General features: G+C 39.5%; 1 protein-coding gene across 1 annotated transcript; it reads left to right on the top strand.

Annotated features, from left to right (window-relative positions):
- Positions 1–1,696: 1,696 nt before the first annotated feature.
- On the top strand, positions 1,697–10,540 carry LOC121524571. The gene is made up of 6 exons (XM_041810015.1): positions 1,697–1,922; positions 3,542–3,690; positions 5,656–5,720; positions 9,986–10,147; positions 10,234–10,338; positions 10,439–10,540. The coding sequence occupies exons 1-6, from the start codon at positions 1,809–1,811 to the stop codon at positions 10,471–10,473; spliced, it is 630 nt and encodes a 209-aa protein (XP_041665949.1). The 5' UTR covers positions 1,697–1,808; the 3' UTR covers positions 10,474–10,540.
- Positions 10,541–13,159: the final 2,619 nt, after the last annotated feature.

The following is a 13,159-nucleotide window of genomic DNA, read 5'->3' as shown; positions in this document are numbered from 1 at the left end:
AGTATTGTGATACCATATGTTGCAATCTGTACAATTTTTTCAACTGTCTAGCTGATTTAGCATTAGTCTTGCCCTCATGATGCCATCCGATGATATTACTTATTGCTGTGCACCCTCCCCTGCTCAAGCTTTTGTAAATCTTCAGTATGCTTTTGATTTAGTCCAAGATCAGCTTAGCCAGCTGCAGCTTGTTCTAAATGTGGATCAAACTAATCTCATGTTGTTTACATCTCTGTCTAAGTAAACTGTTAATGAAGACGGCCAAGAGACTTAGCTGGTTTAAATATTTGGAGGTCTTACTCGATGAAAACTTGTCTCTTAAGGAGCATATTCAGTACATCGCTAAAAACAAAAGGTTTTACTTGGTTTTTACTACAGCAACATGTCAGGTTTCTCTTTAATGGCCAAAAAGAGACTGGTTGAGTCTACTTTTTTTTTTTTTTCTTTTTACCTGTGTTTGACAGTGTGTCATGGAGTGCTGAGATAGTTAAGTAAATTAAATTAATCATACTCAATGCATTAATACATTGCTTTTGTAATGAAAGATAAAAGTAAAATAAAGTTAGAAAAACTTCAGTGGAGACTTGGTCACTTGGAACATACTTGTGGGATTTTTGGACCGTCTAATGTTGAACTGTTTACTACATGTACATGTTGTTCTGGGCAACTGAGGACAATAATTTCATCCGGTTAAATAAAGGTTAAATAATTAAACAAATCCTTAGTATTTGCTCTAAAGCCTCACGGTGTTCTGGAAGATTCAACAAAAAATGGGCAAGCTGGAATCTCTCTGTGACTCTCAAGGGGGCAAAGTAAAAGAAACACAAGAGACAAAAAAGTGAAAAAGTAGAAAATGGATCATCTACGAATGACCACATACTGACTGATGGAATTTTAAGGCTTGCTGCCATTAACTTCAAAATAAAAGTGTATTGTCTTTTTACGGGCCTGTACAATGATTTAGCTGACTTAGTAACTTCCTTTTTTCTCAAAAAACTTTTTACTTAAACTTTACTTACAGCAGAATTATACTCCTACAAAATTTTAAGTGTTGCACCCAAACAAAACTCAACAGGCATAGACTTTAGCATAATTTAAGTTTCCAGTAACACCTAAACATAAACCACAGCCCCAGTTACCCTCTTTATTTCCTTCTATATTTTACTTTTACAGGGTAAGTCTTTGTGGTTTCATTACTGTCCTGCCAACCTAGTTCTCACCGCACACAGATGCACCACCACCCCAGACAAGCCTCTAGCAGCCCCCTGCCCCAGGTCAACCATCCGCCACATAGCAGCCATCAGCTGCACTGAATGCATAAATGGCCACAGTTGGATTCAGGCCATGAAAATGAACTGAAATAAGGTCAGATAAAGTCTAAAAAATCATGTAAGCAAGCATGAGTTTGCCCTGCACAGTTAGCTGGATGATTATTACATGCTTCTCATGGGTTTGATGTATATAAGTGAGAGTATTCATAAAACAAACAAACAAAAAAAAAAATGTTCATAAAAATCTGTTACACAAGCAAGTTTCTAGAAATCTTACATAGAAACCCCTGGAATCTCCACTTGAAGAGGGAGATGGGTGGATCAAGCGGTCACATGGCCCAACATGATCCAAAAAAGCACTTGGGTAAACAGTTAGAGCACGTTGACTTCTTGATCACTTGGAACTGTATAAGCCATCCCCACTTCTATAAAAGCAGAGTGGCTCTGTGAGGAGCAGTCATTCAGCTTTGTGAGAGAAAAGCTACCTGCCTGCTGTTTTCTCCCTGTCAGACTCTGAAGCTAAACCACTGCAGCATCATGAATCTGGGGCTCAGCGCTCTTTTCCTGATCCTTGGCTTGTTTCTGAGCAGCTCTGCTACCAGTGTTGAAGAATGCAGAGCTCTGATCACCCCTCTGTCGACTTTTGAACCGGTAAGGCTCCTCTGCATCTCACCTTGGTCTTTAGGATAGCTCTAGTCTCTCTTTTCAACATTAACTACAGCTAAGAACCAAAAGCTCAATGTTAAGAAACCAAGAATGTTAGTCAGGCCACTAGAATAGAATAGAATAGAATAGAATAGAATAGAATACTACATCTAATAGCAGGGCTTTTTTAAAAACAGACAATCACATAAAACCAGCAAACCAAAAAAACCATGACAGGGGCACCGCCAGGGATTCTGGGCCCCATGAAAAAAGTCTTACGGGATGTAAGGCTGGCGGAAAATTTTGATTCTGTTTTACATAAAACTATGCATTTTCATGATATTTTTGACTATCATTTCCATATTTGTTAAAAGAACAACATGACAATTACTTGGTAGGGGAAGCACTGAAAATACAATGAAATTCATTTAGATTCAATTATTTGCTGCAAGACTGATGATCTTTATTCCAAAACCCATCTCTTTCTTTAAAAACTTGAACATAAAATTATCTTAAGATTAATTACCTGAAAATACAAAACTTTAATACAAAATAACCTCTTCCATTAAAATGAAATGCAATTATAATCTGGAGAAACAAAAAAAATTTCATCCCTTGTGGCTGACAGCGGTATATGGCTCAATCTCACTTTTAGGGGCTAAAAAAGCCATACATTTAAAAGAGAAACTATTTAAAAAGTAATTTAACTAGACCAGATTGACTTTTTATTTTAGATTATTTAAAAGTCTGGCCACAGAAGCATCCATCAAGTCTGCTGTGTTTACAGAGGCACTTTGGGAACAGACAGCAGAAGTAAATCTAGTGACTGAGACTGTAGCTCCCAGCACTTTCACTTAAGTATATGTAGGCAGGTATAAGACATAATGACTCAGTCTTATTAACCTCAGACCCAGTAACAGAAGACTGGTTTAATAACATCAAGAGTTTGGTTTTGTCAGGATTCAGAACCAATTTGAACTCACGCAAAGTCCTGTACAGTATCAAAAGTTTGCTGCAAGCCACAGAGATGCAACACAGGAGCAGAGAAGTAAATGACAGCATCATCTGCATATAAATGAACATTAGCATTGGGAACAACATGATACTTTTGATATACAGTGTAAATAACAGCAACATGGCGTCCAGAGGCGCTCCATTTTAACATGAAGATATTTAGAGGTAAATCCGTCCTTGCACAACTCTGCATTCAGTTTAGTAAATAATTTTCAAACCAGCAGACTGACTGTTCTGACAGACCCACACAGCGCAGCCTGTCTTTTAAATGATATGAACAACCGTATCAGCTTTCTCCCACAAACAAAAAAAACATATCTGACCCTAAACTGTCCGAAACTGGTACCTGGTCTTTGTTTTATCATCACTGTGACTGACCAGTCTAGGGTGTACCCTCTTGTCCAGTATCAGGTGTAGATAATCAATCGATGGTTTTAAGATGTGCTGCAAAATTCCAAGAGGTGGACTGGTATGGAAAAAGGTAGCAAAAGGGGCTAATGTTAAAAACACACCACTTAGTGCCAATGAAGCAGTAGTCCAGCTCAGCCCTGCTTGCATTAACTGCCAGCATTTGCTTCTTTCTACTTCACTAACTTGATGTTTTTCTGCAGCAACTGGGAAGGTGGAACTTCATTATGGGCTTCATTGATAGTAATCCACATAAAGTATTGTTCAAGACGACTAAGACCCATTGGACTGAGTACATCAAAACTGGATCTGTTTCGCATCCAGTATATAAACAGCTCATTGGGATCAAGCAGTAAGTATCACCCATACAATCTCACCAGTAACAATAATCTGCATGAAACATGAGCAAACGGAAGTTCCCCTAAAAGACAACATCAAAATACTTTGCAAGGCTCTGCCTTTTTAAGCCCTTTGGCATCAAACAGCAGCTGAAAAATCCCCTCGGGGGGGGGCAAGAAGTGATTTCAGCATAGAGAAACTCTACCAAAAGGCCATATTTGGAGTTATGACTATACCAAGAGTTCATAGTGAAAAAATACAAACATTCCTAATTCTTTAGCTACATTTGTGTCCAGAAAGTAGTGAAATATTCTGGCAAAAAATGGAGAAAGTAAAGAAAAAGAAAAACAAAACTTGCAGAGAAATGGCAGTAGGCAGGAATTTAAAAAGCGTACATATAAAACCTGGACGAGAGGTGTCACAACACTCCAGTATGCATCGTTTCCACAAAGCAGTCTGGTTTAGTCCAGTACAGTTTTAGAGAGTTTGGCACATTAAACTCAGATTTCTGTCCAGTCTCACTCTTTGTGACGGGAAATCTGTCTCTTTTAAATGATGTGGAATCGAGCTGTTTTTTTCACTACAAAAAGGCTCTTCATTTTGTAACAGTTTACCTATGTCAGTGTTACTCAACCTTATTAAATATCCAAAGAGCCGCATCGTCTAAAAAAAACTTTAGCGAGAGCCACAATCCAAACTCTGAATGTAAGATAGATAATAGATCAGTTAATCTGTAGTTGAAATGAAATAAAACAGTGGATTGGTGGATAATTATGAGGTTAAATGAGATGCAAATGTCTGCATAGTGTCAGAAGAACCAATATGTCAAAATATGTAAAAACTATGAATATTTCATTCCCTGAAAAGTGGTCATTTTGGAGATACCAGTATTTGGTCCAATACCAGCGTTATGAAAGTTCCACCTGGCCTAAAGATTTTTTAAGATAGAATGTGCGGAGTTTGAACAATGGGATGCTTTTCAAAGAAAATGATTAATTATGGTTGGCTATTTGGGTATTAGTATCTCACATTGGGGCCTTTACTGTAGTTCTGTGGTTTTATTAACTTAAAAGAGATGCTTTCTAATTTTTTTCTGCTCATTTTTAATTCTTTAGTTAAAGGGGGAGGGGCTTTATTTTGGTCTTTGCCCGGGGCCTCCAAATGACTAAAACCAGCCCTGCCTCACACCTGCAGCTCTCCAGACACATCGTTTCACACTGCCTCATTTTAGAGCTTTGGTTTTGTATTTTTGCTCTTTTGACAGTACTTATGATCATTGGTGCATTAAAGATCAAATAAAACACCCATGTTTGAACAACTTTCACTAGATATTAAATATTATGTTATCTCCACGTGTGATCCGTGTGTGTTATAGGCTACTTGATGACATGCATCGGTATAATTGTCATAAGATATGGGTGTGAGAGAGCACAAGCAGGCGTTGCAGGAGAAAAAGTTAAAACGAGGAAATGGGAATGTTCAGTTTGAACATAAGACAGCAGACCTCAGTGAATCAGCTTACTGAAGACGCACCACCTGCAGACTTTCTCTGCTCTCTTCTCTTACACATGCTCCTCCGTCGAGCGCATCTGATAGTAATAATATACAGATTTAAAATAATAAATGTTTAAATTTGGAAGTTAAAGCCTGTCTTCTTTGTGTGGGAAGCACATTTATTGATGTGACCTACCATGAATCTTTACTGATGACAGTGTTTACCTTCATAAAGGTTTTTAAAGTTTTTTTTTTTTTTTTAAGTAAGCCTTAAAAGAGCCGCAACTGTCACTAAAGGGGCACGTGCAGCTCAAGAGCCGTGGGTTAAGTATCACTGTCCTATGTGATAAATCAAAACAGTCTGATTTTTGCATTTGTTGGTCAAGATGAGCTGTCGATAGTGGCTTCATAATCTTACATTGAACACTTGTGATCTTTCTGTTTGAGCTATCTAAACTCTAATTTTCTCCTTTCTATTTTCCAGTCCTACATACTGCAAGTACGGATCTTTCCCCATGACTCTTCATTCCAACACTGCATTAGTGGACAGTAAGTCACCTGATGGGGTAGAATACCAGAGCTGTCAGTGTTAGTTCTCATATCAGGAGAGAAACAAGCTATGACGTGAAAAATGAAATTAGCCTGAGCGACCAAAGAAAAAACTATCACCTATTAGCCTGGTGTTCTAAGTCTTGTATGTTATCATACTGCAAGCAGCTCTGACTTCAACTAAACCCCGCCCGTAGCTACCGCCTTGTTCTCTGCCACACCATTGTAGATTGGAGCCTTTTAAGATGGATATGCCTGATAACAAACATAGAGTGTGGTAAATCTAAATGCTTTGAGTATCGATTGTGTTTGTTTCCCCTTCCTCGAAAATCTTAAAGAAAGGTGAAAGAGCACTTTTAAAGGTTTTTCATTCATTCTATGGATTCAGCAGTTCTTGTGCTTTTGATCTCATGGCTGCTTTTAAAACTATATATTACAAGATTATAAATTCTTGTGTGGAGCACTGCCCCGCCATGCTTCCATGTAGTTATCATAATGTCATACTGCAATGATCAAGACCTAAATAGTACTGCAGAACTGTTGTGATTTGTTAAAAAAACAAAAATGCTACCATTTTATTGTTTCAAATCATTTTATCAAGTTTGATTTTTAAAATCACTATAAATCAAATTAGCAGCGCTGGGGCACTTTAGGTTTGTATCAACATTAAAACTTTATCAAATAGACATTAAAGAAGGTACTTTCTCCACAAGGTATTCAAATTTGATTCTTTTTGAAATCACATGCTTTACACCAAAAAAAGTAAATATTTATTATTTTTATGTTTGATTGGACAGAAAAGAACCAAAGTGACCAAAGAAAAACAAATCTATAAGTCAAATATTCAATCTAAAGCTCCCTTTCAGTCCAAGTCCAATACCCCTGTAAATACTTTTCTGTTGTTTGGCTAAAAAGACAAAAAACAGTCTGTTTTAACAAAAGCTGTTTAAGATTAGTTAGTTAGATTTAAAACTTAAAAAGGTCATGATTCCATCTCATACATTTTTAATACTGGAGAAATAGCAAACACATTTCTGGTCCTGATAACTGGATTTATCCAATTTTCTAGCCAAAAAACTAAATTGCTTTGTTGTTGACATCACACATAAACACATCTCAACATTTTATTCACATTCTGCTACAATTGAGTAATCCTACTGTCCATGAACGCATCATATCATAATTGCCTTGGGCTTATTAAGTGAGCTAATTAACATCTCCTGCTGAATTAAACACAGACTTCAATGCTAGATAAATATTGTAACCAAATGGAGCTGCTCCAACATTTGGGAGTGTTTCTTATGGATATTTTGATCAGCTAAAGCAAGAGAGGGAGTGGTGATCGCTGCATCTTTAGTTTTATTTTGGTGAGTTCCGGTTCCGGTGAGCTGGTGTTGAGAGGCAACTTTACTCGTGGCTGTGAGACGCTCTCACTTCCCTCCGCAGCGCGGGCTCTGTGTGGCACACCTGCTGCGCATCTCCAATCAAGCTTCTCCTGAAGAAGGCTGCAGACGCTGTCGCCTGTGCCAATGTATTATCGTCCTCCCACAGTGGTACATTGGCTCAATTCCTAAGTTGCCTCACTCGTGATTTTCTGAGTAACCTTTTGTGAACCTTTTTCTGATATTGTGGCTACCGTGCCTCTCCTTCCTTTTTTCCAGTGCCTCACTCCTGCCTCTCATCACCCCCTAACCCAGCACACTCTCACTGAAGACTTTATTCACTGTTTTGGATTCATGGATTCCCCCTCCCTGCACCAGCGTCATCCCCCGCACTAAAATTGTCAAAACTTCTCCTTCGTCTGCTTTTGGGTTCAACCCTCACTCCACACGTCATCGTGGACCCAGCAGATCAGGACCCTCTAAAGACCGTAATCACTCATCAAGGACTCCGCCTGGGACAACACGAAAGCATGCTCAAAGCCATCACCAAGACACTGCAGACCCTCAGCTCACAAGTCACAGCCTCACAGAGCAACTCAATGCCTCCACTCCCTCGCACTATCTCCCTGGACAGGACCCCCATGAGTACTCAACCTCCTGCTCCTACCTCTCCTTCCCCATCCCCCCACCAGGTTCAAGAACCTCATGTACCCCTTCCTGAGCTATTTAGTGGGGAGATAGATCGAGCTAGTGGGTTTTTATTGAGATGTGCTCTAGTTTTTGAACAACTGCCTATCAGTTATCCCACAGACAAAGCCAGAATTGCCTTTGTGATCAACCTGCTTCATGATAAGGCCGCTTCCTAGGCCACTGCTGTGTGGGAGCAGGGATCTCCCGTGTTAAATTCTTATTCTAGTTTTTCCAGTGAATTGTGCAGAATTTTTGATCACCCCGTCCAGGAAGAGGAGGCAGCTAAGCGTTTATTTGCCCTTTCCCAGGGTTCACAGTCAGCCACAGCTTTCTCCATTGATTTTCGTATAGCAGCTTCTGAGAGCGGGTGGGGGGAGAACGAGCTTAAAGGGGTATTTTTGAGAAGTTTATCAGAAGAGCTTAAGGATGAGATAGCCTCCAGAGATGAACCTTTGCTCGTTAGAGGCCCTTATTTCTTTTAGCCATTAGAATAGACAACCATCTTAGGGAAAGGAGAAATTACCCTCTATCCCTCAGAGTGGAGTGGTCTCTCCCTCACCTCCACCTGTATATCACTACACATCTCCAACAGCTCCTTATTCTTTCTGTTCTTTCTGTACCTGGACAGTTTCTGCCTGCAGCACCAGGACTCTGAGAGTGACGTCTGTCTCGCCCTAGCAGCACCTGTCTCTCTCCTCTCCTGCTCTCTAGATCGCCTCATCATATTCTGTTTATGGTTGATTCTCAGATGTTTAACTATCTTAATACTTAACTGTCTTCTCACATACATCACGTGCCGCGTCGTTGCTGTTTATGGAGCTGAAATATGTCCCCACATGACTGCGTTTTAGCGAGCAGCAGCACGTTGTGACCAGTGACGCTCTTATACAGCTGTATTACACATTTGACTGACAGGCGGAAGAAGAAGTAGTTCCTACTAACTGGGAATCATTACAACAAGTTTGCAATAGAGTTTTTTACTTTCCACTGTATTTCTGTTAATGGCAAACTACACATTTGTCCACATTTATTAAAATATCTATATTTTTGTATGAGAATCGATTCTAAAACATAAGTCTCTGGTATCGGACTACTCCATACTTGGTCCAATTCCTTAAACGTTGTCTATGTTCCCCCTGGGGTCCATTTTGAAAAAATATGACAATTCGTTCTTTGTTTTTCTTTGTTTTTTTTTGCTGATAGTACACATGTATTAACCCCTGAAAATCAGAGCTTCTAACCCCCTGTGCCCACTCATAGAGTGTCTTAGAGGTACTGAAGCCTGGATGGCTTTTAACTTCCTGAATCTTAATGAGCATAGGACAGAAGTCGTTTTTTTTTTTGTTTGTTTGTTTGTTTTGTTTTTTCTTTTTTTTTTTCACCCTAGGGAGGCTGTACAAGCCTGAGTATTGTTCTGTCCTTTTTGAAGTTCATTTTAAAACCCTCTGCCAAATATCTGGGGGTTATAATGGACAGAGATCTTGAAATGGATCAGCAGATAAACGCAGTTGTGAAAGCCCTTTTTTTTCTAATGATGCTTTCCTTGCTTTCATGGCTCTTACTGTAGCTTTTCTGGTGAGTTTGGAACTTTGGTGACTTTCCAGGGCATTTCAAAATTAAATCCATACTAGTAATTCCAATCAATATATTTTTGATCATTTCTTTTGCTAGCTTAGCATTAGCCACCATCTTGATTTCCCAAAGCAGATGTCACATGGGTTATGACAACCAATGGCAGGCTGTTTCGTCATATGCCTTACAGCTAACAACTTCTGGTGCTATTTCAAAGTTGTAAACAAAATTCCAAAGTTAACGTAAAATCCCAAATGTCTTGCTTGAAATTATAAGCTGGTCATAAGAATCGAGCAGTTTTAAAGAAGTCTATATTCAGTCTTAGCGTTATGACACGTATGTTTTTAGTCTGGTCTTGTGCAAATTGTGTTCGCTGTGATGCAGCCATCATCAACAACCAGTGAGGGCCAGTGTTGTGTGTAAGCAAAGTTAAATCAGTTCACTTTTCAAAACATGAATGTAAGTGTAGATCAGTCTGAATGTTCAAACTTTTCTGCTCTGAGCCAGGGTCAGATCTCTTCCAACACTGGAGTACATTCAGGTTGGAAGACTCACTGGAAATTTGACCAGGAAATGTCTTGTTTCAGATTGTAAGGATTTTTTATTCCTCTCTCTCTTCAGAGTCCAACTTCACCTGCACACACCACTCTCTGCCAACCTGTCAAAACTGTCTGCTCTACCTTGTTAACGCAAGAAACAACGACATTACAGTCAACAGTGGAGACAATCCAGACCCTCAAGCCATCCCAGAGGTCAAATACTATCGTGCTTTCTACTTGATGGGTAGGTTCAACAAGTCAGTGAGAAAACAGCCTCTGTGGAATCCAGACTGGAACATCATTTTAAATTCATAATATTTCTGTTTCCAGCCAAAGCAAACCACATCAATCACTCAGACTATGTGCATGCCCTGAAGCAGGCAAAATGTCTGGGTTTCACAGGAGACCCCGACTTCATCCTCGACCCCAAAAGTGGTGAATAACACTCCAACCTATCTGATCAAATTATATAATCATGATGTGTGATTTCAGATAGAACTAAATTCTTTGCATTTTGTTTGTCGTTTTGTCACAGAGTACTGCGAGAAACGAGATAACGACAATGACTAGGCCATCTTGAGCTGAAGTCAGCCTGAAATATTGAAGTACAGCAATAAACTGACTTTCAATCTTAAAACATGTGGACTGTGTTTTCATTTTCAGTCTTTTAAACACAGACATGCTGGGGAAAGAGGGGTACAAGTTCAAGATTACATCAGGGACAGGCAGAAGAATGAGGGATTTCATTCAGGACAGGAGTGCTTCCAATAAGTGTTTTGGGGCAATTAATACTCTTCCTGAAGGTTGACTTTGATTTAAACTTAATGCTCGTCCAACCAAAAGTGAAACTCAAATCTAGAGCCATCTGGGTCAGGAGATAGTTTAGGCTCTGAACAGACAGGCTGCAGAAAAAGCATGCAGGCAGCAGGTCCGTACGCCACATAATTAGTGTAATTGTTTTAAATGGTCAGAAGCATTACAGCACATCAAAAAGCCTGGACACAAGAACTCCTACCTTGTTTCTATTTTGGAACCTTGAATGAGGATTGTTACACAAGCAGGATGATTTCATGTTTCTTCAAACAGAGACGACAGTCTCTGAGGTCATTAGCCTCCAATCAAGATTGCTTTTTACAGATGAACTTGAGCGACCCCGCAGAGACCTTTGAGTGCCAGCTATGACTTCCAACATAGCCCAGTATAAACGAAAGACCTTACTTACTACAAAGTTTACACTATACAAACATTTAAGGTGTTGCACCAGCTGAGGTAGTTTCAATTCAGACTTACCTTAGCTTACCTTAAATATTACACCTACCAGCAGGCGTGGTAAGTCACTTATCACTTACATTACTGCAATTAAGTAGTTTTTTGGGGGGTACTTGTTCTTTTTTGAATACATTTAAAATAAATCAGTACTTTTACTTCTACTTAGTTTTATTAGATTAGCTGTTCTTTAATTTGAGAACGATACTCTTGGACTTTCTGACAATGAATCCACATCACATCCCAAAACTGAAATGTTGATAACTCAGAGTTAACCCTTTATGACCTACCATAGAAGGCAAAAACAAAGATAAAATGAAATTGTGCTAAGTTTGCAAAAAAACAGCATGTGTATAAAAAATTCACTATTTACAGTGGTGCAATCAAATCTCTAAGTGTGCCAGAAACCTTCAAGCATTCATATTTGCAGTAGACCATGTTGAAACAATAAAAAGTGCGACTCATGACCTGCAAATAAAAAACGCGATAGGTTCATGAAGACAAACGCCATCATACATACTCACACACACGTAAAGTAGGAAGTGCTGTGGAAGGCAGCAGTTGGAATATATTATAGTATATTGTTTTTGATGTGTGCGCTCTTTACTTAACCTGACCTGAAAAAACCTCTCATACACAGCGTTTGGGAAAGGGCAGAGGCTTTGAAAAAAACTCAGAGGGTGATTGGATGGACGTTCTGCCTGTCACATCTTTACGGGCCAATCAGAGCAACAAAACACATGACGTACCCGCTACCAAGGAGTAAATCCATAGAGAAATCCGTAACGCGAACCATGGTGACTGTAGACATGTCAGAACACAATTTTTTTTTTTTTAAGAAAATAACTTAGTGCTGTTCTTTGTTCTTCTTTTAACAAAGAAATGTCGTCAAGTTCTGATAAAACTCACCCTCTGGCAGCACCCACGCTAATGTCTTCCACCATATCTGCACTGGCCTCTTGTTGCCGCTAACACGCGTCATGACTCTGCCGCACCCTAAAGCACTGCCCCTCTTCGCTGAGGGCCCAAACGGTTCAGACGGCAGCATCGCAAGATGGATTCACCAGCAAGAAACACTGTAAACAGGCGAATCCATCTGCTTTGCAAGCCTCGTCTTTACAAAATTTCTGCAAAAGAAGGAGGGATATTTCTGGAAGGAAACAGCACTCTGAATTGAATAGGTGATGGGTTCGTGATACTCCTTTGATTTAATGTGCAAAAAGAATTACTGCTCTATCTCATTTGGTTGCGATTCTACCCACAGTTAAAAATAGGAATGCATTGGGAGCACCGGCGGTCCCACAGGGTTCAAAGGTGTCTACACAATTCAGAGATTATTTTAACTCAATTTGATTGAAATGGTTTTCAGTGTTAGAGTATTTTACAGAGTCAATCCGCCAGTGTTAGTTTAATTCTGCAAAGATATAACTGGTCTAAGTTCAGCTCAGTGCGATTTCAAATCTGGGGGGATGAGTTCACCATCATGCCCTCGGGCAGAGTGTTTAGATGTGTTTTGTATGTCTTTAGTTATGATATGACTTTACCTGTTACCTGCTCATGTTTCTAGTAGATTGTTGTTGTTTTTAATGTGAAACACATTTGCACCATGAGTGGTTATCCTCGGAGTTAGAGCTCCTGGGACTATAGGCTGCATTGCCTTGTGATGATGTTGACTCTGCTTTGTTATAAGCAGAGGAAACCAACCTTACTACAGATTTTTGGAAGTTACTGCAGTTCTGTCATTCTGTGGAATATTTAACGCTTTCAGAAGTTGTAGAATGGACCTTAGAGCAGTCAGATCATTGAAGGAGGCAGAGGCAGGAAGTGGAGCAAACCCAGGAAAATGGGCATTTATTTTGAGTTTCCACAGTGCAGAATCATATTAGTGATCTTTTTTGACAGCAAACCCCAGACAGACTAACCCTCCATGGAAGAATGAGTGCCCTAACATAATCCTCCCCCTTGGGTGCTACCACATGCAGGGATGCTA

Source organism: Cheilinus undulatus, linkage group 16 (assembly GCF_018320785.1).
Source record: "Cheilinus undulatus linkage group 16, ASM1832078v1, whole genome shotgun sequence".
Lineage (NCBI taxonomy): Eukaryota > Metazoa > Chordata > Actinopteri > Labriformes > Labridae > Cheilinus > Cheilinus undulatus.
The sequence above is the reverse complement of the archived record's forward strand: the minus strand, read 5'-3'. Positions and strand labels throughout refer to the sequence as shown.